A 27,167-nucleotide genomic window follows, 5' to 3' on the forward strand; every position below is an offset into this window, starting at 1 on the left:
TCCATGCGTTGCATGACAATTGGTTCACGGTAGTCGTATGTAACTATAGACAGACGGCTTTTTCTGGTGCTGCTAGCACCATCTGCCACCTTCATACAGGGGGATTTTTTTTTTGCGTTAAAAATGTGCCTTATTAAGCCGCATGGGTCATTAACATCTTTTGTTATGATCCATCAAATATTTTTGCTGGGGCGCGATTGGTATAAACGGAGCACGTGATCTAATAGCCCCCAGCTAAAACTGGTTGATATTCGAGAACATCACCTCAGCGATATCCCCCAATTTTTAAACCTCACGTCCAGTACGATAAGTCTTCGTTTGAAATTTAATTCAAGATGAGAGAGGGTTTTATGGCTGTTACATGGAAAGGAAACTCTTTTTCTGTTCTTCAAGTCGTACCAGAGAACACTCAAAAGAAAACATCCCACGCTGCACAAAGTAAGCTGTTCGTAAACATGGATAATAAACACAATAGCCTTTGTAGGGCGCGAAAATATATCTATATGTTCTTCACCAGAGGGGAGGTCCGTATTGGGAAAAACTGTGCCCGAGGTCTTGGATACCGCCTGAGGGCGGTACACAAGACAGAGGGCACAGTTTTTCCCAATAAGGACCGACCTTAGCTAGTGAATAACATTTTTATTTTTTTCTAAAACCTAACAAATGGTTGCGAAAAGAACCGCCCGCTGTGAGCGGGCCGGATGGGGAGAATACTGCCCGCTCTCGGAACCAATCAGATTGCAGGATTTGTAGAATACCGCCCGCTCACGAACTGAGAAAGAAATAAGTACGGATATTTTCCCTTTGCACTCGTTCCCGGTCGGTTGGGGAGGGGGGCAGATCGAGTTTTCCCTCACGATATGAAAGGGATGTCCAATCGCATCAAGTCAAGAGCGAGCATAAGCCCATCTTTGTTCCCTAACTCTGGCCATTTTTAGCCTCAAGTATCGACCGTATCTTGGTGTATTGCTGGCATGGCTTGAAAAAATCATGGCTTGGATGCACTGTCGAGTCCTCGCGCGGTCTGAGGTTGCCGTCCATGTTCACCTGTCTCAATGTGCGAGGTCTTTGTTTACCCAGATTTCGCATTACGACTGTCAACTGTTTAATTTTACTGGGATCTCCATGTGTAAAGGGCAGTTCAGCGATGAAGTAAATTCTTCGTGATCATATTGGAAGCACTGGTAAGAACAGTAATACTTCTTTGCAAACACAAGTGCCGGGAGGCGAGCTGTTAACAACTACTTTTGAGTGTCTTCAGCCGACAGATGAAAAAAGAATAGCCCTTGTTCCAATTTCCGTACTCTGTTGAATCTTAACTGTATTAGGGATTTAGGATGTTGTTGAACTTTCTGACGAAAACGCTAATTTGCTTTTAGCGATTTCATCGGACGAATCAAATCATCAGACATTTGTTGAGAGGAAACATTTGATAACCGCGCCGCACCTAATATTTTTTCCGGAAGAGAGGTTCTTGTTTATGTGAAAGGATTACCTAACGAACAGCCTGGGATTGTGCGATACAAAGGCGAATTATCACCTAGCCTTAGAACTTGGTTTGAAGTTGAACTGAGAGTAAGTGTCACTTGAATTTCTAAAGAGGATTTTCGAAGGACGAGAACAGGTTCATTTGGCAATAAATAACAAGGAAAAAAATTAAAAACATGAGGAATCTCTCCTTAAAAGCAATCCAGCAAATTAGATCATTGTTACGTTTCAGCGAGAAATGGGCGACCACGTTTTTTTTTCGGGACTTTATTTTGATGCCGTTGTTCGTTAATAAGATGCTTTCCATTTTCTATTTTTCATAATGGAAAGCTAGCCGTGTAAAGTATGCAGGATTTTGTTCACTAAACGCGGTTTGCGCGATGGAGCAATCCTTGAAAGAAGACGTGACTGCAAGAGAAATACTTTACTTACTTTCTATTCAGCTGTGCAGTCGGCGGAAATAGGACTGGTAGAAAATCAGCCGAACACATCCATAAAAAGAAAAGAGAAAAAGAACCAAGAAAAGGAGCCTAAACAGAAGGAAGTACGGGAAGAAATGTTACGAACAGACTTGAGAGAAATGGAGCAAGGATAAGCAGTCAAACGGAAATAGAATCGACAGTAAGTGCGTTACTCCGACAGCTCGAGGAAAGGGACCGGCGAGTGACTACTCTTCACAAGCAACTGAGGGAGACGAATCAACACTGTTCAGAAAGAGAGGAACGATTAGAAACCTTACAAACAGACTTGAATAAGAGGTGAATCATAAGTTAAAAAATAAAATTATGGAGAAGGAGGCAGGAGAAAATGAGTTGCATCAACAGCTCGAAGAAAGGGACCAGCAAATAGCAAACCCTTAGATACAACTGCGGAAGCTGGAGCGGCAGCTGGGAGAGAAAGACAATCGAGAAGAACTTTTACAAAGAGATCTGAAAGAGATGGAGCAACAGTTGCAAAACGAAATGACGCACAAGGAGTCGAAAGAAAGTTACCTTCATAAACAGCTGCGACAAAGAGATCAGCAAATAGAGGACATTCAAGAAAAACTGCAGGAGACGGGACAACAGTTGCATTAAAAAAGGAAGAAGAACGAGAGGAAATTTTCCAGATGCAGCTTAAAGAGATGGAACGATGACTGAAAGAGGAAGAAACTGCGTTTAAAATACGGCTCAAAGATAAAGACCAACAAATAGAGAACTTGTAGAAACAGTTGACAGAGAAAAAAGAACGAAAGCAAAGGTGGAGAGAAAAAATATAGGAAACTGAAACGAGAGAAGCATGGTTTCGTGAACAGCTTATTGAAAGAACCCAGCAAGTATTAAACTTTCAAAGAAAGTTGAGTAGAAAGGAGCTGGAGTGCACAGAGAAAGAAGAACGAGAAGAAAATTTACGAACGCATCTTGAGGAGTTGCAGCAGCAGTTACGGGAAAAAGAAAATTTACAGAGGTAGGTGTGTTCAGTGTTCAATGACAATTTGCAGAGAGATAAGTAGAAGTGCTGATTTAAGGCAACAAATTGCGATTCTTGAGGATAAATTGGAGTCACAGCTCCAAGACCGAAATATTTGTTATTGCTCTGGATGTGGCTCAAGCTTTAAACTACTTTTACCAAAAGTAGTTTACCATGCCAAGAGTAAATTCTGTTCAAATACAGAGTAGAAGTTACTTAAGACATTGCATATTGGGGAAGATGCTGCTCCAAGGGTCAGATCTGCTGTTAACTCCTCATTTAACCTTGTAGTTGTCGCAAATTGTATTTTGGTGAAACACCATGGAAGATGCATTTCAGTTCTGGCTCAACTTTTCATCAAATCTCCAGCGAAATAACCCCCAGCATTTTGTCACTCATTCAAACGAGACTCTGTTGCATTTGGAATGCTGTAATAATAGCGGACTGTGTATTGCGGGTAGCCCTAGAAAAAATAATCTGCGATCACACGCCCCTTCTATCTGTCTTAGGCCTGTTCCAAACGTCGTGCTACTGCCGTGCCGAACTCAAATGAATTTGGCTCGGCAGTGGCACGACGATAGCACGGCAGCGGTTTCAAACGTCGAACCTAATGCAGTCGCGCCAAATTCAAAAGACAAAACAAACCATCCATCCAGCGGTATCGCCCCATCCAAAATGGCGGAGGGAAACCTTAACGAAGAGCGCGAGAAGTTTGTTTTGTTTAAGACAATTTTAAATGCCAGAAGGCAACGCAGGCGAATGCAACAGTCCATATTGAATACTGTTATTGCAAGGAGAGGATTACTTTTGAAAGTTTTTTCATTTATTCTTCTTCTGGTTTCCCTTGACGAGAGCCAGCAAGTTACTGTATTACGATCGTGCCGGCGTTTCCAAACCCTAACCCTAACCCTAACCCTAAGCAATTTATTGTCACCGTCGGATTCCTCTTCTCTCAAGCTTTCGGGAAAAACGGGCAGATTTGTCTTTTTTTATTAGTGCGCATGCGTAATAGTATGCAAATAATGCAAAATCCGTTAAATTAATTTATGAATTAACAAAAACAAATCATGTCGAATACATGGCAGGGAAAGTTAATCAAAGGCTTGGCCTACTTAGACGCATTAAGCATTTGTTACTGTTTAAGGCGCGCATCCTTTTTTATAAAAGCCTTGTTATGCCCTTATTCGAGTATGCTGATTTAGTTTGGGGAGACAAACATAATACCCACAATTCCTCTAATCGCTCTGACGAAGGGCTAACGCTCGAAACGTCAGCTTTTTTACCCTTTACGGTGGCTAATTTACGTTTTCAACCCAGTTGTTAACACTAAATTACTTGCTATACTCTCCCACCGACGCAGCACCACAGTTTCTTTAGAAACTTACCCTTTTATTCATAATGTAACTTTAATGTCTAGTTTGCAAGTGCTTCAAAATAAGGCGGCTAAAATAATATTAGATCGACCACTGTATTCCTCTGCGTCTGATGCGTTAACTACACTGAAGTGGTTAACACTAGAAAAAAGGCGCTTCCAGCGCCGATGCGTACATGTATATAAATGTCTTAATGGTCTCACGCATCACGAATTAACATTAGTCACTCAGCAAGAACAGCATAGTTACAACACAAGAAATAAAGCAAACCTCAAAATTCCATCCGTTAAAAGAAACTGGGGTAAACAAAGAACTGGCTATCATGCTGTAAGTGATTTTAACTCGCTGGACAAAACTATACGAGCCTCTGATAATGTAAATATTTTGAAGCGTCAGATTTTTAATTCATTGATTTAAGTTTTGTATTACACATAAGATACATTAGTTTTTAGTAGCATCTTTTAGCATTTCTATTCATTGTAAATTTTTAATTTTTAATTTTCGAGGTCCTTTTTGTAAACCACTTTTTAGTGAAAAAGTTTCCTCATTAAAGATTGTCATTATTATTATTATTATTATTATTATGAATTGAGTTCGGCGCGACAGTAGCACAACGTTTGAAACCAAGTCGTGCTACTGCCGTGCGGCACGGCAAGGCCTGCCGCGCTAAGTAGTCGTGCCGAACCTAATTCAGCCGTGCCGCGCTTAATGGTTTCAAACGGCGTGCTACTGCCGTGCTTAAATCGAAATTACTATTTCATTTGAGTTCGGCACGGCAGTAGCACGACGTTTGGAACAGGCCTAAGACTAACATGACTACAATCTTGAGGTAAGAGGCTCTCAATGGGGTCAACTATTAGCCGTAAAACGGCATAAATTTGTTAAGCCTTTACACGTAAACTTGACAAAATTTAACGGTTAGACGTAAAAACAGTGAACTTAAAAAATTTTCCTCGTAACCTCAAACGGAAAAAAATGAATTGTTAGCCGTAAAATGTCCATAATTTTCACCGTTCACGGTGAAAGCCAACACCCCCGATAAGAGCCTCAGTGAAGAGCCGTGAACTTTTTTTAGAACCGCTTCAAATAACTTTGTTCGTAAATACATTCGCTCCCACAAGATGTCGTACATTGATCCAAAAAACAAAACAAAACGAAAGGGAAATCATCTTCCTATGCGCATTCAGAACTCTCGACCCAACGGTCACCGCAAATACACTTCCTTCCCCTGGGGACAAAAAGTATTGCGTGACAAGAGCTTACGTTGGGTTAATAGACTACTAAAATTCCGAATGCCTGAACCTGGCGATATAATTCAAAGTATATTTTGCGTAGAAAATACTTCGCCTTGCAAAGTAATGTAGATTTATTTGTGACAATTGGCAGTTTTATCTCCCATTCTCTCTGTTGAATAATGAGTGACTTTTTTCAGAAAGTCTAGAATGAACAGGTAGCGGCCAGCCGTCACAAATGACCTCACATTCACCCAACAGATTACCTTGGTACTTTGCTGCGTTTCACTTTGAAGGTAGGGTGTTTTAGTCATGCATTGAATGTTTTCAAACTAAACTTTCAGCTGCGAAAGTAACACACCGAACTGTTCAAATGAATAGCTGAACTTAAATGACTACCCTACATCGAAAGCAGCTTGGAATAGCTTGGAAGAACACAAAGGGTTTATATTTCCGCCATTGGATCGTTTTGGATGGCTTAACCTTACTCTTTTTGTTGTGGTAGCAACTCCACATGTCAAGCAAATATACTGGAAAGCCTTCGAGTTCCACTCAGTGACTGCATGAGGTGATTTTAATGTAATATCCGTTGATATAACATTTGGCAGTCAAATTCAAACGATTTATTCGGCTGGCGTGTGAAGGAACTAAATAAGTGCAAGACTCTGTTTGCTTAGCGAGTGTATTATGACATAATATGACGTTTACATGTTGCGCATTACAACCTCACCTCTCAATAAACGATGATCATTGTAATGTTTGCATGGATAACACAATACTGGGGATCTGAGAGTACATGGTGGTTCAATAAGTTATCTATGTTATGCATTACAATAAAAATACTAAGAACTAAAGCTATATGATAAGGAAAGATTCTTTTAGTATAGAGATCAGAAAATTCTTCTAAAAGGAAAATCAGTCTTAAAATAATTGAGAAGGAAACCATTATTTCACCTGTTTCTTGAAATTTGATGAGGCAGCTAAGCTTCTACCATATGTTTAAGTCTTATAATGATCTGGTAGCACACACAACAAAAATAAAAGGCCTAGTCCATTTCATGGGAAAGTAGAAGTAAAAATATCTCTTCCAGGTTGATGCCCTTAGTTTTTTAGCCATGCTTTGACTAAACATTTAGCACAAGAAATAGTACCATGACTATCATTGATACTATGATAGTGGAAACTGGAAACAAGTCCTTGGAAATCCAAAGGGGAAACCTTAGACATGGTTGGGTATCTCACTTGATGACTTGGTGGAAGGGATGAGTCCAGGAAGGTAAAACTGTTGCTTGAGGGATGGGGATTTAATATTACTGATTGAATAAAACTGAAACTCAAATATAGGACCTTGTAAGACTACATGTATAGCCATTTTCTGTAAAATCATAATTGTTTAATTCCCATGTAAGTTTTGCTTTTGGGCAGTCTTAAGTCTAAAGGCCATGATGGGTTTATGGTTAGGTGTAAAGCAATTTGCCCACAAATCAGAGGCTAATTTACTTTGTGCTTAATGGCATTAATTCTAAGTGTTCTTATTTTTTTGTGCATTAGAATACAATTAAAATTTTCATATTGATGCTTCTGGTAGTAAATTTGGATTTTTTTTTCTTCTTTTCTTGTTAATAAGAAAATGGGAACCAGTGAAGAAGGAACCAAATTTCAGTGCAAGGTCTGACCAATATTTTTCAGTTGTAACTTTTTACTGATTTTGCAAATTTATGAGTCAAATTCCCCCTTTTCCTTCAGTTAATTTTTTAAATTGTTTTAACACTGTTTTGCTTACTTTTAATTCAAAGCTTGTGGGGATAACAGATGTTGCTAGCCCAGAGGGTGGGGAGATGTGTGCTGAGGCTTTAAGGAAATTAAAGGTGCAGTGTACCTGTTCATGAGTCATGTTAGTTCATGAACTTGAATCAAAGCTCAAATTTATTTTTTGTCATAATGGCAATTATAAGTTGTGTTATATTTCTAAAACATGACAATTATAGGCTGTGTTATTCCTTGAACATGCCACCATAAAACTGCCTGAATTGCATTATTATAACCTACCAGTAAGTACTAAAAACTTCTCAGTGTACTTACCACAGGCAAGTCTGCCAATATGACAAATTGTTACTGCCTATAGTTGATCATGAAAGCTTGTCATAAACTGCCCTTCATTCAGCCCAATCTGGCACCTGGCCCCTTCTCTATTGCCTTACCCCAATGCACAGCAATGTCTTTTCACTTATCCTTCTGGTAACATAATAATCCTCTCAGTCCTGGAATGCTAGCTAGTAATAATGTGTGTCTGTTTTAATATTATTATTATTATTATTATTATTATTATTATTATTATTATTGTTATTTATACTAGGCTCAGGTGAAGAAAAAGGGGCAACACAAAGAGAGGGTGACACTGACTATAAGTTTGGAAGGTATCAGGATAGAAGATGAGACCACTCAAGTAAGTATGCAAATAAGTCAAATATTATTTAACCACCATGATGTGATTGCCAGAGACACAGTGACATATAAGCTGCACCTATGAGTGTGTAACTCAAATTTTGGAAAAAAGAGTTTTTTCAAAAGATTGGGGAATCAAAATGCTAAGTAAAACTATGCAGTATATTTCTATCTCTACATCTTATCCAATATATTTTTTTTAATAAAAAAATATGAAATAAGTTAACTCTTAAATCTCATCCAAATATTGCTTTCACTTTTTCCATCTAATTACCAAAGAGAATTTTCAAGGGGCAGTGTATGGTTCAAATGTTTTGTTACATTTTACATTATGTTTTCTTTACCCACTGACTTATCCATTTACTTATTTATATTTTCATTTACCCACTCAAGTCAAAAATAGCTAGAGAGTACTGAACAAAGGAAGGGCTGATCAGCAGAAGGGAAAGATACGATTAAATCTCCAGGTGCCCCTTCCATCTCAGTACATTTTGTTGTGTTTTTATAGGTTTTACTGATGTATTTTTTTTAGGAAGTGCAGCATATGCATCCTGTCAAGAGAATATCATTTGTCACTCCTGACCCAGATGATAAGAAAATATTTGGTTATGTTTGCAGTCAGCCTGATTGTTCCACTGGATATACATTCTATGCTCTGAAGTCAGAAAATGTAAGAAATTAAAGAAATTATTTGCTTTGTTGACTGAATTACAGGAAATGCATGGGCTAATTGTAGGAGACATGATGCATGGTCTTGGTTTGAGACATGTCTTTTCACCATGTTTTGTTGTGAATGGGATCTGATGTCTCACTCTCCCAATGCCTCTCTCTGCTGAGGAACATATGGAGGTATTAGAAAACTGCTAAACAATTAACTTAGCTGACAAATTGCTGCACTGGGACAACTATTATGGCCCAGGATTCAACTAGGGTAAGGATGCATGCAGTATCCCTGGTTATGTCATACGCTCATGAAAGTGGAATGAGCATCTGGATCAAGCTCCAGCAGCAAGGGTCATGGGCTTGACAGTAGACTTACCTCATAACCAGTAACTAATAGTTGGTTTCAGTTATACATATGTCATCACCCTTTATATGGAAAAGGTATCCAAGTCTTTTACTGTTCAAAGAGATATGCAGGGGAATGTATTTCATATCTAATTATGACAATACAAATGGAGATACAAATTAATTCTGAGTCATCTAAAAATTAATTGATCTCCTTTTCCCACATTCTCTTTTCTGTATGACAGTCAAATTCAATTTTTCAATAATTCAAGGGAATTTCTTAGTCAGCCAAAAAATTTTCAAATATTGAGCTACCCAAAAATTCCTGTTTCAGTTAATTTATTGTATATGTTTTTGTGCCTCTCTGAGAGTGGCATTTCCTGTTGAAAAGAAACCATTGAGGAGAAAAATTTTTGTCAGGGAACTATGCAAATTGTTCAAGAGGAAAATACTTTAAATCTACTTTACAACAGTGCACTTTGATTTGAAGGCTTGCAAGACTTCTCGGCTGCAAATTTTTAGCTTCAAATTCACTCATGCAAATAAAAATTTTCATAACATTTAATCTTAAATATTGCTCATTAAGCACTTGCAATTATTAATTATTCTAAGCATGTGTTATTTTTTCTTTCAGGCAAAGGTCATAATTGATGCCATTATTGAACTTTTTGAGGTATCAGTAACTCTTAGACAAAGGGCTGGATCAGCAAAGGAGCAGGTCACCAGAAATTCATCAAATGGTACTGACTGCAGAACCATTGATTTTGTTGAATGATTATAACTACTGTAAAAGACTGTTCCACAAAAATAAGTATTTTAAAATAACTCGTATGTACTGGTCCCATATTTCAATTCTTATTTTAAAGTTACCATGTTATATGCTATATTGCATGATGTTTTAATGGTGTGTTCATGAGAAAGTAAGTTTGTCACTGACTGACAATGACTGATAATTTTACTCTTCCAACGATCTTACTGATCATCACATTCTCTTTTGAAGAATGAGGTGATTCTTAGGCAAGTACCCTACTCGACTTAGCTCGTCCGTATCATAATCATTAGCAGTTTGGAGTCATTTTTTTCCAATGAAGAAGTCCACTCTCTTCTACTTTTTCAGTCCACTCTCTTTAGTTTGTAACATGAACTAAATGTGCGAGAGATTCCTGTTATCTCACTGTCGTAAACTGTACCTTTTCGTAGAGGAAAGTACGCCTGATAAACAACACATGTCTCTACTATGTGGAACTTTTTGAAAAATGGTAAAATAGTGAGCAGCAATGCACGAGCTGAAATAGGAATAACTTGCTTCTTCTTGTAATTTGCACTGCTATTACATGAAAAATGCATCCGTTTTCAGCCAATCAGATGCGCTCAATTTTTTCATGTATATCATTATTATTAAGGATATGAGCTCAATTTGAAGACAACTTCTGTTAGGTTCGGTCATAGTCTTGTATTCAGACCTTTCACGGCCAAGCAGTTGAGTGGTCCCTACATTTTAGTCACAGTTAAACGGTAGGATCTAGGTACGAGGTTAGTTCGGTCAGTCTTTGGAGTCTCTAATCGTGGCTAGTAGTAACTGCTTGGCACGTACGTTAACAAAGATAGAGGTCATTTGCGTGCAGCCGAGGATCTTCTTTCACTGAGCACGAGAATGTCTCAAGTGGGTGAGCTGTAGTGAATTCGGTACATTTCTTGACTCCCAGAAGTAAAAGAAACTGTCGTTTTTTTTTTTCGCTAGAGAACCGGACCGAGCTACAGGAAATGAGAACTCGTTTATCCAACTTACAGGCACAGCTCAGGGAAAAAGGTGACCAGTTGCGAGAGAAGGAAGGGATTAATGTAAACCTCCAAACTCGCTTGAATACAAAAAATCAACAACTGGAAGAGAAAATTAGACAGGAAGAGAATTTATACCAAAAACTGCGAGCAATGGAAGAGCAGATTTCACAATCTCAAACACAACTAAGGGAGAAAGAGTCGGAAAAGGCCAACCTGTTAAAGGAAAGAGATCGCCAAAACGGAAACCTGCGTGCAATGCATCAGCTGAAGACCAAAATGCAAGAGCAGCTGGAGAGAAAAGAGCAAAAATTAGTTGAATCGGAATTGCGATTAAGGGAAATGAATTCGCAACTGAGAGATCTTCAAGTTCAGATCAGAGAGAAAGACAGAGCAACTGTTGCTTTGCAAGAACGATTAGGAATTACGGTACAACAAGTTGGCGAGCTAGAAGAACAGCTGACAAGAAAAGACCGGGAAAAGAATGAACTAGAAAGAAGCCTTTCAACAGCTCAGCAGATATTACGTGATAATCAGGCTCAAAGATCACCAGACTGGGTTATTCCACGTAATCAAATTCAGCTGACGACCAAATCCCTCGGTAGAGGTGCTTGGGGAGAGGTTGTCCAAGGAAAGTTCTGTGGTTGTGTCGTTGCCGTGAAAACGATACATGATTTGATTCTTTCTCCTCACAACCGCAGGTTGTTTGAACGAGAAATGGACATTGCCTCGAGATGTCGACACCCTTGTTTACTACAATTCATTGGAGCAACAAACGACGACCACACACCTTTGTTTCTTACAGAGGTCATGGAAACAAGCTTGCGAGCACTGTTACAGGAAAGATCACTTTCTCAGACAGAGATCACCGTTATTGCTCTGGATGTGGCTCGAGGACTAAACTACCTCCACCAAAAACGCCCCATCCCTATTCTTCACCGTGACATCAGCAGTGCAAATGTGTTGCTCTGGAAACAAGGTACTCAATGGCGAGCTAAAGTGTCAGATTATGGCACTGCTAATTTCAAGAAACAGACCATGACGGTTGCACCTGGGGCTCTAATCTACAGTGCACCTGAAGCACGCGCTACAAATCAAACAGTCCAGGTTTGCTCAGATTGATGATCTAACGGCACTTTTTTGACTCGATGAGATTATTCGTGCTTTTTGATTCCAATTTATTTTATGTGTTATACCTCTAGACATCGTAACATTTTGATGGAGAGTAATATAAAAGCCTCCTTTCTCTGTAATTGGGCGTTTTCTTCACGGGTAGTTCTCTTCTAACTAAACTAATCTAAACTAAATCTTTCCAACCTTGAACCACCATTCGAAAAAATTGCTTTCCTCATATAGAAATGGTGCTCTTATATGTAAATGACAGTTTGCAAAGTAAGAATTTGAAAAGTAAGACGTGTCTCATGATCACTAATTCATAGTTTGCTCAATAATGGGCAATTGCCCTCGCTGTGAAAAGCACTGAACAGTGACGATTATTGGCATGAGCCTTTTTCAGCTCATTAGAAGCTCAAAGACTCTTTAGAGTGAGAGAGGAAACAATATTTGAATGTTGTTTCCTCTCTCACCTTAAAGTGCAGGAAGGGATTTCTTAGGAAAAGGCTAAAATCGAATCATTTCTGTAACTGCATTCGCCGTTAAAAGCGTTGGTTTAATAAGATTCCCATGCCGCAAGAGTTACTTTCTTAATATTCCTCCTATTCAGGGTATTTTCTCACAATAGCCGTAAAAGCATGCACGGTGTTGCATCTCTCTGTGCTGTCATTTATTTCTTCATTTTCTGTGGTCAGGTTGATGTCTACAGTTTTGGTGTACTTCTTTGTGAGATGTCCATCCGTGAATTACCAGACCCTGAAAGACGAGAACAACAAGTAGCAATGGTGGCAAACAATGTGCTTCGAGCTCTTATCAGAGGATGTTTGGAAACAGACCCTCAGGCCAGACCAACTATGGAAGAAATAATTGATGAAATAGAACCGGAAGCGCAGGGCACCTTTTGATAGAGTTTTCTAATCAACTTCAAACATAATGTTGTCTGTATGGTTTGCAGTATTGCTACTGTACCGGACGATCATATAGAAGATCCTGCAAAGAAAATTCCATCTTTCCCGATGTAACTTAAGTGTTCGGGTGTATCTTCTGAAAACTTGTAGACTTTTTCTGTCTAGGCGTGTTCAGCTTTCCATTATTCCTTACCTAGGTAGTTACACGCTGATCTCGTAAGGATTTAGATAAAAGCGTCCGTTTGGTGTGTAAAGAAAGAAGGCACAGTCCGATACCACCAAGAAGGTGTCATCAAGAGTCCATTTTCGGGCACCTGCTTTAGTCGATAAAAGCAGGCTTGGCACGGATTAGCACGACTGAGCCCTCTCAGCGTAAATCATCCATCTTATTGTCAGACTAATTTATCGTCTGCAAATGTAATAACATACCATTATGATTTTTTTGCCTAACGTTTCATTACAAAACTTCCGTCCGTCGATATAAATTTTTATTGCGATATTTGTAGTGTGTTGGTTTGGTTAGACTAAATACAGCTATCATTTTTAATTTTTTGGTTTTGTCTATCGTGTGGTCTGGTCGTTTTGGTTAGAGCGGTACTGAAAGGATTGCTCTTGGTAACAAGGAATGACCTTTAACAAGCTAAGCGGGAGACTGTCAAAATAACAGTAACGTCCACTGAAAAAGATCCTTTTTAGGACTTCTCTAACCTGTTCCTTCTGCTTTCAGATCATTTACTGTAAAATTACCTCAAGATGTTATGCGACTCAGTGTTTTCCTGAAAAGTGACGGTAACGATACTTCTTACCAAAAATGACAATTTTTTTCTTCTGCCTTGTGATTGACCAAATTTTTAGAAGAAAAATTTTTTCCAAAACCGAGTGGTGGTTATTCATCAGAATCCACAATAAGTAAGACCCTGATCTAAACGTTCAAAGTAACAAATCAGTGAAGACATGATCCTTGCAAGCGAGCATCAGTAAAGAAATTCAAGAAAAGAACTTTGCAAAATTCTGACTTCGAGAGGATTCGAACCCGAGCACTTCCGGGCATTATAACCAATTGAGCTGCGGAGCCTCAGGCTGGAATTATTGCAAATTCTTCTGGGATTGTTGTTCCCGTAGAGGATTATGTATTAAATGAAATAAGTAATATTTTTATCCGAGGATGAAGTACAAAATGAAGAACTGATTTTTGCAGGTGAGCTGCAGCTAAAGAAATTGCAAAGTAGAAACTCTTCCCCTCGTCCTATATACAAAATTTCTGTGGAAAGAAAGAATTTCAGAGCTTTCTTATTTGCTCATAACTTTTAATTTGGCAATATCTTATTTCCTTCAGTTCTATAAGCACTTATGTTGTCAATTTTGATCCTCATCTGTAAAATATCGTCCATATTTTTGTCAATAGTTGTTGTTGTATGGCGAAAGCGATATGTTTAGTTGTTTGCCTTTAGATCTTTGTAAGATATTCTAAATTCTCTGCGATCGCATCAAAGAAATTACTTTTCATTTTCCTTTAAAATTAATTAATTATCGTTGGCGCTTTCCTTCCGTAATAAGACGGCATATGCTACGGGTGACGCATGGGAACTTTTGTTTCGTACTCTAGCTCGGCAACTGCTGCCTTGTTTCCTCAATGTACGAGACGTCACAGTCCCAGGAGCTAACTGTGTACCGAGGAGTAAAACTTGTTCTTGTGAGGGAAACAAAATTTAATAGAATAGCAACTCAAAACCAAAGACCTCAGTCTTCAGCAAAAGGTATCAGGCTCGTACCAAAGTGATCTCACATGATAACCACCTGCTAACTGACAACTCAGGCTTACGATGTTAAGTTCAGATGAATGAGCTTTTCGATATGTATAAGAAATCACGTGATCAAAAGTAGGCAAGTTTGTGACCTTCCACAATGTAAAACATATTAAAGTTCACAAGGCAACCAGGTGGACAACCAGACATGGTTTGATACTACTCTGGTTTGCAGATTTAATGAATGTAACTGAAGAAGTTACAATTCATAGACCCAACGTTTCGACACTCCTGTCTAGTGCCTTCATCAGAGGTGATCTAAACGCTGCAACAAGAGGTCATTTTATATGATCACTAATTAGCGGCCTTTTTTTCTGACGAGGTGTAAATAGGCGTCAGGAAGCAAACCGCCATCGTCACGATTTAAAGGAGCGTGGGCGGAGTTAATATGCCAAGCCTCCAAACAAAGGCGCTGGTGGTAACGCCGATTAGTGGTGATAATTTTAGAATTATCCCACCCAATTGTATGGTTGGTTAGGCATGTATGCTCCGATAAAGCTGAATTTTCCTTTTTGCTAAGAAAAACCGCTTTTTGGTGCTCTTTTAACCGTGTACCAAACTGACGTTTGGTCTGTCCGATGTATTCGTTGTCACAGTCATTGCAAGGAATAGAATAAATAGCGTCGGTTCGTTGTTCTTTCGTGACAGGATCCTTAGGTTTGGCTAAAATATGCCCCAAAGTCTGAAAAGGTTTTTGAGCAACTTTAACGTTGTGGCTATTCAAAATTCTCTTGATGGGTTCCGTAACACCCTGTATGCAGCAAAACCAGTCGCTGGTTCCTCTTCATCAAGAGCGTTACTATTTGTAACTGGTTTTTGGCAGTTACGGAGAAAAGTTTTTGTATAGTCATTTGCCTTTAGGACATTGGAAACATATTTCCTCTCCTCAGCCTTCGAATCGAGTTAAGATGGTAGACAGTCAGCCCTCCTAAATAAAGTTTTGGCTACAGACTTTTTATGGCAGATAGGGTGGTGAGAATCGAAAGCGAGGTATTTGTCGGTGTGGGTAGGTTTACGGTAGACACTTGTCTCTAAATTACCCTGAACCTCTCTGGACACATTTAAATCAAGAAAGGGCAAATCTTTATCCTTTTCGCGCTCAAGGGTGAATTGGATCGACGGCTCTACTGAATTCAAATGCGAATTCGTAAACCTAAACCTTTCGCGTCCTTCATATTGCGAAACTACTAACAAATTTTGCGCTCTTTCCAATGCTCGCAGTGCTCGTAATTTTGATTTTCCATGGTAGTAGGAGCGGCCGTTTTTGGACTATCAATGACTGTAGACTTATTTGACCATAACTAGGGCTAATGTCGCGATCTGATTGGCCAATTTGCCGTTGTCGATGAGAGTAAAGATAACGCCGATCGGGTCAACTTGTCACGCACTAAGAGAATCGTTTTATTTGACGTCGATATTGTGGCCACTGAGATGATGATTACCGTTGATGATAAGAGAACAGACCACGTGAAACTACTGCCGAGTTGTTTAAATATTGAAAAAGAAGATTTCTCTCGCCTGCTCCAAATCACTCTCTTCCCAGAATACTTTTACAGTGAGACATATTTCACGGTACTAAGACCTGTAGTGAATGACATTGTTGTAGAGGGATCTACAGGCCTGTCAACTGAAAGGACAATTTCGTCCCTTAGTGTTCAAAAGAACTTTGAAAAATGAAATGAAAACGAAAAAACAAACAAAACAAAAAGGAACATATGGGTACATTTACGGCTCATCCAAAAAACTTCAGAGCACTTAATAGTTAAAATTAACTCGATAGAGTATGAAATAACTGTTGCTTATTATGCAATTACAGCTGGCGTTATTCCTCCACCGACGTTTTCTTCTCATCAAGAAAAAAGATGGAGCATTTCTTACCTTTCTACATATAAGTCTACATTAACTCTGAGAATTTCTATGATTCAGCTCTCTGATTTGTGGTAAAACTGGTGATTAACACTTATAAATCACATGAGGAGCGTGTCCGTTCCTTGGAGGCCGATGATGAAGAATGAAACAGGGCGGAGGTCAACTGTGACTTTTGCTCTTTTCAAAGTTTCTAAATTTAGCAATTTTAGGAACAGACTTCTTGAAATAGACTTTCCTTTTAAAAATAGCATTATCTGCACCGCCATCTCTCACATTTTTATCTCTTATCACTCACATTTTTATCTCTTACCTCCTCCCTGGATCGAGGCCGGGTGGAAGAGTTTTTTTTCAGCATTCTTTTGCCTAAGATAGTGCTTAATTTTTCTGTATCGATCGAGAGTATTCATTTTCATTTGCTTTCTGTTTCTCTTTGAGCGACTGATCAGTTCGTGATAAGTTCTTGGCAAACTTTGAAATATTAGCATATTTTGCTGTTGTTCCATTATGCAACTAAATTGAGTTTTTATCTTTTCATTTTGTGTAAATACGTAAGTGTTTCAGCTCCACTCTAAATAATATCAGGTAGGCTTGATGGTGAGTCTTCCCAAGCAATTTTAAGAGTGTCGGGGTCTGGTAAATTAAGGAACTAACCCGGCTTCTAAAATTTACTTCTCATGATTCGATTGAGGAATGGTGTGGGTATAAGTCCTAACATTCTTCTTGAGTTTCTTTCGGTTTAAAACCTACGGAAACCGCGGCATGACAATTTTGAACAAGAATGGCTTTCGTTCGATTACCTGCGGAAAAATTTCGGGACCTTTTAAAATTTTGCAATTTTTCAAATTTCCCCGTCCACTCATCCGCCGACTTCGTTATCACTGCCCGTAAACGAGCCCACAGTGCAGTGTGATGATCCCAGAGTGCAATACGCTCGTGTTATCTGCGAAACGTCATGCGTACAGGAGAACTTGATCTGCACTCCATAACATAAATAAACATGGTACGCATCGTCTAATTTGCCAATTCAGTTTCCAAGCGGATGCTTCATCAGGTTATAGAGCCCGGAAAAAAATTATTCTATCGCTTAAATATGTAAATTTTTTAACTTGATCGGCTGAAGCATAAAAAACTGTTTTTTTCTACGCAGCTAAGAAAACCATCTAAGAGATAACACAAGGTAGCACTTCACTCTATTTGGAAGACCTTTATAAAGCAAAGGAATTGGTAAGTCACCACTTCTAGTTGGTACTATTGTAATTGAGGACTGATCATGATATTTTTCATTGTTTAAAGAGCATCAATGGATTATCTGATTCAGGTGTAACTTGACGGTCAGTCATAAATAAAAAAACCCGGAAGTACTTTTATTAATAGTCTGCCTTTGAATAGAGTAAATTATAACACAATTTACGCTTTTTTTATTCAGCTTAATTCTTTTTGTTAGCTTAAAGAATAATAAAGTTTTACACAGTCAAAAAATTTAAATAAGTAACCCTGTGGTCATCACCATGCCAATGGATTTGAAAGGCTTCTGGTAATACTGAATTCGGACAATGGGTGATCTGTCGCTGGGTTTCAATGTTTCAATGTTGTGTGTGGAGACAAGAGAAGCATGATACTCAAGTTTTGTTTCACTGTGACTTGAGTCTTTGATCTTTGCAATTCTTGCATAAACTGAAATCCTTAATGGGAAAGCCAAAATGTTTTTCTGATGATTGATGAAGAAGTCACACTGGTTATGTTTTTTGACATACCTTATTACATAGAGAACTTATAGAAAATCACTGTCCACTATAAAAGTGTTGTAAAGAAGCTAACTAACATGGGTATCAATATGGTATAGGCATAAGTAAAGTTATAGTTCTAAGCTTGAGTGGTCAATTTGTAAACCCCTTGGAACAGTTTTTCTCCAACACATAGAGTCATAAGTACATTCTTATGGTGATATGATTCTGCAACTCTGATAATAGGACTGCAGTTCTATTCTTTTGTCACCTTTTTGGTGATTGATTCCTAAGTAAAGGCTGAAAATTACTAGGTGTGCTTTGTTGCCAGCACAAAGTTTAAAGTGTTCCTCCTTTGTGTTGTCCATTTATGTTGCTTAAAAACCTAGATTTTCTCTTTTTTCAGCCATTACTAAGATTAAGGAAATGGCAACACCTCTGTCTTCGAGGAAACTCAGTAAACCAGACTTCACATTCAGATGCCAGGTTTGATCCTTATAATTTTAATTATCCTTTTAATTATCACCATTAAACCTGTTATTATTGTTATTGTTCTTGATATTATTATATCTCTCCTCATGAATCAAATAACTGCTCTATAACATGGATTTAAAGCATTTGGTTTATTATCTATTATATAACTAGATGTTTAGTAAACTGTGGTTGACTTCTGACAATGTAAAGTACTTCGTGTAGATATAATCACATGATTCCAATTAGAGTGTAGTACAAATATACACATGGAATTTTCTAAAATCTGCCAGTTCTCATAAATTTATTCCAAATAGCACAAGAAAACTCATTACAAAACTTATAAAAGTAACACAGAGGCAGAGCTCTCAAATCATGTGCAAGGCTCAAAATAATTTTCTGGTCAAGTTGTTCAGTCAAACCTAGTATTGCTCAGACCAAGTTTTGGTCGGATAAATGTCTACTGTGTCATACCTCAGTAAATCCCTGCCCCCCCCCCCCCCCTCCAGTATATTTTTCTGGCATTTTCCCTCCTCCGCTACTGTTGTGCTGTTTACTATTTGTTCCACTTAACTGATGTTCTGGTCAAGAAATATCTACCTCTCCTTACATCTAGGCAGTTCAGAAAGCCACAAAACTTTAGAAAAAAGTTTGTCAATGAGTGCTTTGCATCCAGCTAGTTTATTTTTTGTTTTTTCTCATTACCATGTTTCCACTGATGACATAGCTCCATTTTCTGCATATAAACACACACACACAACTCACAATTCCTCTATTCATGCTGATGAAGTGCTAATGCTCCAAATATCAGCTTTGAAACTCTTAACAGTGGCCAATTTATGTTATCAATTCAGTTGATAATACCAAACTACCTTGTTATACTCTCTCACTGATGCAGCATCACAGTTTCTTGAGAAACTTACCCCTTACCACACTGAACTACACCTGCTACACTTATTGCACCAAACTACACCTACTGCACTAAGGTACACCTATGTCACCTACTACTTGATTTTATGATAGAATAGATGTTAGTTTTTTTCTTAGATAGTGTAAAACCTTGTTTCACATTCATGATGGTAATCACAGAGCTATTATAATGATAATCTGATCAAGTTCCTCCAAAAATAATTATGTAAGATTGGAGTAAATTCGATATATTCTTCTCAAAGATTCTAGGAACTAAAGGCATCACAAGTGAAGTTATGTACGTTGAGGCTTTTGAGGTATTAAAGAAAAGAAAGGTAATACACCCTTGACATGTTGGATCCCAAAGCTGTAGCAACACGTTAACATATTGCTATAGTTGATTCTTTGATGGGTCAGTGTTTCAACACTTTTTCACTCCTAATCCCTTAAAGAAAATGGTATCACACACATTACCCATCAATTTTCTCTCAATAATCAATGATGATGTGACAGGAACAACACAGCTTGAAAGAGACATGCCTAATTTTACATATATGTGCCTGCAACTTTTAAGGAAGGAAGGGTAATGCCAATTTTTTAATATTTAATTGCAATCAGGATATCAAGGTTTACCTCATTCAGAGTTACCTTTAAGCTCCCTTCACATATTGCTGTTTTGTTAATATTGTTAATATTTGAAATTTAATGCTCCTGCTTTAATCACCTCAAACAAGATATGATGCAATCCCCAACCAATCAGAGGCTGTACATTTCTATAATCACTGGAGCAATTATACTAATATTAATTATGTTAAGTGTTTGTGAGGCAAAATCTCTGAACTCAAAATTGCATTGCAACTGAAGTTTTAAAACAAACTGTAAAGTATGTTCAAAGCCACCTTAAATGCATTACATTATTGCAGAATTAAGGTGACACTGACACCACAACATGCCTTTATTTTGAACTTTGCAAAACAATCAAATTTGATATGTAAATGTAAACATTGGGGGCTCACACATACGTGGGTTTATGTACCTGTAACATTTATGTTTGGAAGCAGAACATGTGGTTCATTTATCACATGCATGAATATAAATTTGGCAAGGGCTGCAAACTTTTCATGCATAAATTAATCTGAGATTGCTAAATGTTGCAATAATTGAAATTCATCTTTGTAGGCATGGATGGCACTTTATTGGGCAGGAGACTGGACGCCATATTGTGAACTATGTATTTGCAGGACTCGTGTCTGGACAGAGCAAGGGGGAACTGATGTAAGAGAACAGAGTTTAGAATTCGTTTATCATAATATTGTATAAATTTAATCCAGAGAATTTAAACCAGTTCTCAAATCCAATCTCAATTTTCAAAGTCTATCCATTTTGTCACAATTTGTGTTGCGGCAAACTTGTTTGTTCGAATTATCGCGCACAATGCTCAGAAAATCATATTTAAGTTCTCTATAGAGATGTCCTCTCGGACATCTTAGAAATCATTTTCAAGGTGTGTTTCAAGCTTTTCTTTGGCGATATTTTTGTAGATTGAAGATTACAGACACAACATCAAGAGAATATCATTTGTTACTCAAGATCCAAATGACAAAACAGTATTTGGCTATGGGTACCCCTTTGGATGCACGTATGAGCTTTTTGCTTTTAAGTCCAAAGAAGTAAGTGAAACCAAAGAGGCCTTGTGATAATTTAGCTGAATTATTAGAAATTCATAAGGGGTAGCTTATATAGTCTTAGAATGGAGTCATGTTTGACAGACAAACTCGTGGAAATAAGTTAGATTTGATCCCTAAGACGTCCCTTGGCGCGGTTCCGTCTTTACGGTGCTGTAAAAACGCAAAATACCTCCTTTTCTCCGTAGCGGTGAAGGTTTTAAACTTTATAAAGATAATTTTTTTATGATGTCATTTCATTTGAGCCTCAAAAAGTTGTCTTCCTTCGCCAAAGTTCTACTGAAGGAAAGGAATTTCATGTGATACCCAAATTAGACAGATATATTTCAGCCAACGCATTAACATTTGAGAATGAAAGGTTGAAGGTTCTTAGTAATACATTTCTCTTTGATGATTACAAGGGTAAACTATTACAAACGCATCGGACATTTTTGAAAATGACGTTACTAGTCAATTTTTTTTTGTGCAGCTTTACCCCTTGTCTTAAAGGTAAAATTTTTTTCTTCAGACAAACACCCTTCATTTATAATACAGATTACAACTTTAAGACTCGCAAGTGCATGTCTCGATGAGTTGCGAGCTTTTGATATATTGCATAACGTTTTTGCTCTTCAGGCCGAGGTTATCATTAAAACTTTGAGGGAATATGTGGGAGCTGCGACTAATATCAGGACAGAGGCGGCCGGATCATTATATGGTATGTACTACTGAGCCAAAGTGCCCTATGTACGTTATTTGACAACTAGACAGGTTAGTTTTGTACTACATAAATGACCTATTGGTTTTCTCGTCGCCTGTATCTTTTTTTGGGCGCGCACCTCTTCGTTATCAGTTCGCTCTAGCGCAGGATTGTCATTAGTTACAGAGCGCTTATCATCACCATCATAATCCTCATCATTGTTATTTTTATCCACCCTATTAATCTAATCAACCATAATCTTTTACGTGACTTTAGGGCACGTGCACGAAGGAGGTGTATAAGCACTTACATGTTGGTGCTCTGTTTAAGAGCGGCTGAGTACACGCAGATAAATATCCAATTGGATGTTGCTGCAAATGCCACTCAGTTTACTTACTCAAACAATCAAACCTCACAGCCTGGATGAGGTTCCTCAAGCACTATCGATGACTGCAACAATTTCTCATTTCAAGACGATCATGGGCTCACGAGAATTCAACTAGTGAAAAAAAATAGATTTTCCATTTCCGGCCAGGTATAGTTTCTAGAATTTACATTAAATTGTGGATTTCTCATCTTGTGAACAGGCAAGCGACTCACGGAGATAGAGGAGAAAGAAGGAAATGGTCACAGGCTGGTGAGTGAAATGGAGCAGCGGGTGACATATTTAAATGACCAGCTGAGGAAAAAAGAACAACTTGAAGGAAATTTAAGGAAACAATTGGCTGAGATGGAGCAGCAGCTGACAAACCTGCGTGGACAAGTACAAGAGAGAAATGAAGTACTAAGAGATGTAACCCAGCAAATAAAGATTGTCCGAGAGCAGCTACAACAAAAAGAGGAAGAAACTGCCAATTTACAGAATCAAGCTACTGTCTTAAGGAAACAACTGGAGGAAAAAGACCAGGGAATAAATGAATTGGAAACAACTCTTTCCACAGCTCAGGATGAGTTACGTGAATATCAACGACAGCTGAGAGATGTAACCCAGCAAATGACGATTGTCCGAGGGCAGCTACATGAAAAAAATGAAGAAAATGCTCATTTACAGAATCAAGCTACTGCAATAAGACAACAACTGGAGGAAAAAGACCAGGAAATGAATGAATTGGAAACAACTCTGTCCACAGCTCAGGATGAGTTACGTGAACATCAACGACAGCTGAGAGATGTAACTCGGCAAATGACGATTGTCCGAGGGCAGCTACTAGAAAAAAATGAAGAAACTGCTCATTTACAGAATCAAACTACTGCAATAAGACAACAGCTGGAGGAAAAAGACCAGGACATGAATGAATTGGAAACAACTCTGTCCACAGCTCAGGATGAGTTCCGGGAATATCAACGACAACAGTCCCCTGAGTGGGTCATTTCACGGGATCACATTCAGCTAACAGGTAGATTTCTCGGCGAAGGAGGCTGGGCAAGAGTTGTCGAAGGCAAATATTGTGGTTGTTCGGTTGCGGTGAAACAGATGCATAAGTTGATTCTCTCTCCTTACAACCGCAATTTATTTGAGCGAGAAATGGATATTGCATCGAAATGCCGCCACCCTTGCTTGCTGCAGTTCATCGGAGCTACAAATGAGGAAGAGAATCCATTGTTTGTAACAGAGCTGATGGAAACAAGTTTACGCGCTCTGTTGGAACAGAGAGCTCTTTCTGAGGCTGAATTGTCTTTTATTTCCCTGGATGTAGCTCGGGCGCTAAACTACCTTCACCAAAAGCAACCATCTCCTATCATTCATCGCGACGTCAGCAGTGCAAATGTGCTACTTTGGCGACAGGGTGAACATTGGCGAGGCAAAGTGTCGGATTATGGAACCGCCAACTTTATGCAGCAGACCATGACAGTTGCTCCTGGTGCCATGATATACAGTGCTCCTGAAGCACTTACTAAAAATCAAACCGTCAAGGTTAGCTGTAATCTGTTTATTGTATATAAGTGTGCATTTCACGTGCATGTACGTTTATGAATTGAGTTAAGCTTAATGTAACGGACATTAATATTTATCTTGTTAATATCGCTTGTAGGTCAAGATTTCAGTTTTATTTTGTTGACATAAAATAGGCAGTATGTGTAATTAACAGGCCGGATTGGTATTTTATTGTACTCATGTATATTAGCCTAGCTAGTCGGATCTTTGAGGTAAGGTTTTTATTGTTCCTAGGACATACTGACAATGCTAGTTGGGCTAATCTACTTGAATACAAAGGAATACTAATCGAGTCTGCCATGGGGTCTATATAGTCAAGTGTTATCGCTTATCTGGAGATAGAAATGGATCGAGACAATTTCACACATTCGACGTAAGAAACTTTAGTGCAGTGCTGTATTTCCTCTCATTTTGGTCCCTTATCTTGTTCAGGTTGATGTGTACAGTTTTGGTGTCCTCCTCTGTGAGATGTGCATCCGGGAATTGCCTGATCCAATAAGGCGTAAACGGCAAGTCGCCATGGTTAAAAACAAATTGAATCGAGCCCTTATCCGGGGATGTTTGCAATCAGAGCCCGAGGCGAGACCAAGCATACAGGAGATCATCGATGAACTTGAGGAACCTGTTTAAAACAGGTTTGGTTAGTTTTGCTTTTAACAGAATTAACGTAATTCTGCTATTACCAATGTAATTGTAATGGTGCGTATGCTACTGAAGGACATCTCTTGTGCATCCCCCCCCCTTCCTAGAAATCATAAGACATGATTAGATTGATAAGTTTCAAATATTGATTTTATTATTCAGAATGGGAGAAAGGCATGAAATTTCAAAGGAATGGAAAATGATAGGAGTATCATCAACTAAAAGCATTTACTACGTGGGAGGTTGTCCTTTAAGTTTTATGCAGAAAGAATTTATGAACAAATAAGTTTTATGACTTTTTTTTGTAGCTCAGTTCTGCAAAACGCCCTCCCACTTTGATTTCAATCTTAAACGAAGACCCTTGTCGTATTTTTGGTAAGGTTTGAAATTAGGGGGATGTAATTTTATATTGGCTGAAACATTAATGACACGTCTTTGAATCTGAATGGCGTGCAATTGGTTTTATTCCTATAATGCATGTTACGTATACCTTGCACTTTAACATCCTTACTGCGCATGATTTCACAATTGACAACTGCGCGCAGATTTAAAAATGGTGGCTTTTTCTTTGGGGTAAATCGTGACTTTCTTCAAACGAAGAACGTAAAATAAATATAAACGAATTCTCTGTGTAGGAAAAGGAATTCAATTTTGGAAACGCGAATTTAGTAAGATCTGGTAACTATAATTTTCAATGTATTTTAGTAATCATATCATACGTATACTAGGTAATGCAGCTCCTAAACGAAAATTGGGACCTGTCTTTTTTTATTTCAAAATTTACATTTCTACAAGATAAACAACCAATGGGTAAAGTTTGACAAAAATCTCGGGGCAGGTTCTTTTTCAGAGGACTGACCTTAGGATCACACTCCAGGTGCTTCGAAAACATAAAATTCGTATAGAAATAAGCTTTAATACGTTTCATTCGGATAACACATTGGTAACATGGTGCTTTTTTGAACAAAACGTGCTTTTAGAAGTCCACAGAAAAAAAATTGAATAGCAATGATAACGAGGGAGTTTATGGGGATATGCTCTCTTGATTGTATAGCGAACCGTGTAAAGTATCGACAAATTTCTCATGTGAGAATCATGTTTACTCCTCGTTCTACAAATTACAACCTTCGTGGTCACCACATCTTGTCACTTTCTAAGCCGAGAACAACGGTGTATAGTCTACATTCTTTTAATTACTTGGCTGCTAAACTATGGAATTCCCTCTCTGATGGCCTAGAGCTTGCGAGGATTTATATGAATTTAAGAGGAAAATTCTTAGTTTTGTCAAAGATGTATTTTCATATCTATTGTAAATTACATCCTATTTTATAGTACTCATATTTTATTAATGTATCATTTGATAGGCATGTAAATCTTATATTCTTATTATCATTTGTATTTTCATTGTATTTTATTATATTTAACACGAAGACATTAGCTTTGTGTAGCTACGTTGACATTCGTGTTTAAATAAAGTTTAGGTATGTTTGTGTGTATCGTGTAACTGGTTCTTGCGGCATCGTGTGTTCATCGAGTTGCGAAGCGAGCAGGTAGTTTGGAGAGCACAAACGATGAGTAAAGTTTGCTTTAGGCAAAGCCAAGAACGACCTTTTCATCTTGAGTGCTCTCCAAACTTTCTAAGGGCTTTATAATTCGATTAACGCACAACCACACTTAAACCAAGCGTTTGATAACGCGTTAGTTCAAGTGTTTTGAAAAGAGGAATTCAATCTGCTGCTTACCTACAGTTTATTAGCATACAGAGTAGGAGTATGTTGCTCGCCAGTTCAGTTAATCATGAGTTAGAAACGTCCTTAGTACGAAAAATAAATATTTTGCTTGTATTATGTTTAAAATAACGAAATAGCTGTATGATATTGTAAAGGCGTGTGAAGCACGCCGATTTTATTTTAATTTGTAATAGTTATTTAGGGTTAGACTTCAATGTAGACCCTCAGGATAAAATTGCGGGAAAAGTTGTACAGTTGTATACGCTGTTTAGATTGCTGTATTAACTTTGTAAAGCTTTACTTCATTTAACTGATGTTATTCGTCAAAGTCTGTGAATTTTCTCTCCAATTGTAGTATTTTTGAAATTATTACTGTAATTAGCGACTTTTATGTGATTATATTATTTGAAAATGAATAAGTGTTTGACTCTTTCTGAGATGTTGAAAGAAGCCAAGAAACTCACTTTATTCACTAGGATTAGTTTTCGCTTTTCAAGAGTGTTTCTATTAACCAAGGTTTCATTTTGGATTACTTTTTGTTCGTTGCTCGCCTACACTACACTATAAAGGTCATACTTGATGGTCTGTTGCACCACGTACACCGACACAATGCTAGAAAACATCAGTAACAGTGACCGGAAAGCAATCAGAAGAGTTAAAGAGACCATAAGGTGCTAATAAATATATTTAATTTGGAAAATTAAAAGAAACTCTCAAATTCCTCGATTTTATTCCGCAACAAAGACTTGACAGTTCCGATTCCAGTTCCACACCCCACCCAGGCAAGGTTCAAATTCTTTGTCCCCGGGCACACACAACAGATAAGGATCACAATAGGCCAGCGAAACGTGGTCAAGTGACAGACTGTTCTAAAGATTGATTAGAATTCAAGAAATTCGCAGAAAGTGAAGTTGTATATGAA

The 27,167-nt window shown here is 38.1% G+C and overlaps 1 protein-coding gene and 1 pseudogene across 1 annotated transcript; both read left to right on the forward strand.

The window, feature by feature from the left end:
• Positions 1-335: 335 nt before the first annotated feature.
• LOC136279653 (putative golgin subfamily A member 6-like protein 3) lies at positions 336-2,623 on the forward strand (annotated as a pseudogene).
• A 2,968-nt stretch (positions 2,624-5,591) lies between these two features.
• LOC131796695 (putative leucine-rich repeat-containing protein DDB_G0290503) lies at positions 5,592-26,658 on the forward strand. The gene is made up of 15 exons (XM_066163591.1): positions 5,592-6,110; positions 7,170-7,211; positions 7,339-7,410; positions 7,899-7,988; positions 8,520-8,657; positions 9,630-9,735; positions 10,737-11,881; positions 12,583-12,787; positions 18,600-18,679; positions 19,837-19,908; positions 20,753-20,848; positions 21,115-21,243; positions 21,874-21,955; positions 22,525-23,852; positions 24,306-26,658. The coding sequence occupies exons 2-15, from the start codon at positions 7,173-7,175 to the stop codon at positions 24,501-24,503; spliced, it is 3,780 nt and encodes a 1,259-aa protein (XP_066019688.1). The 5' UTR covers positions 5,592-6,110; positions 7,170-7,172; the 3' UTR covers positions 24,504-26,658.
• Positions 26,659-27,167: the final 509 nt, after the last annotated feature.

The sequence above is a fragment of the Pocillopora verrucosa genome, chromosome 3 (assembly GCF_036669915.1).
Source record: "Pocillopora verrucosa isolate sample1 chromosome 3, ASM3666991v2, whole genome shotgun sequence".
Classification (NCBI taxonomy): Eukaryota; Metazoa; Cnidaria; class Anthozoa; order Scleractinia; family Pocilloporidae; genus Pocillopora; species Pocillopora verrucosa.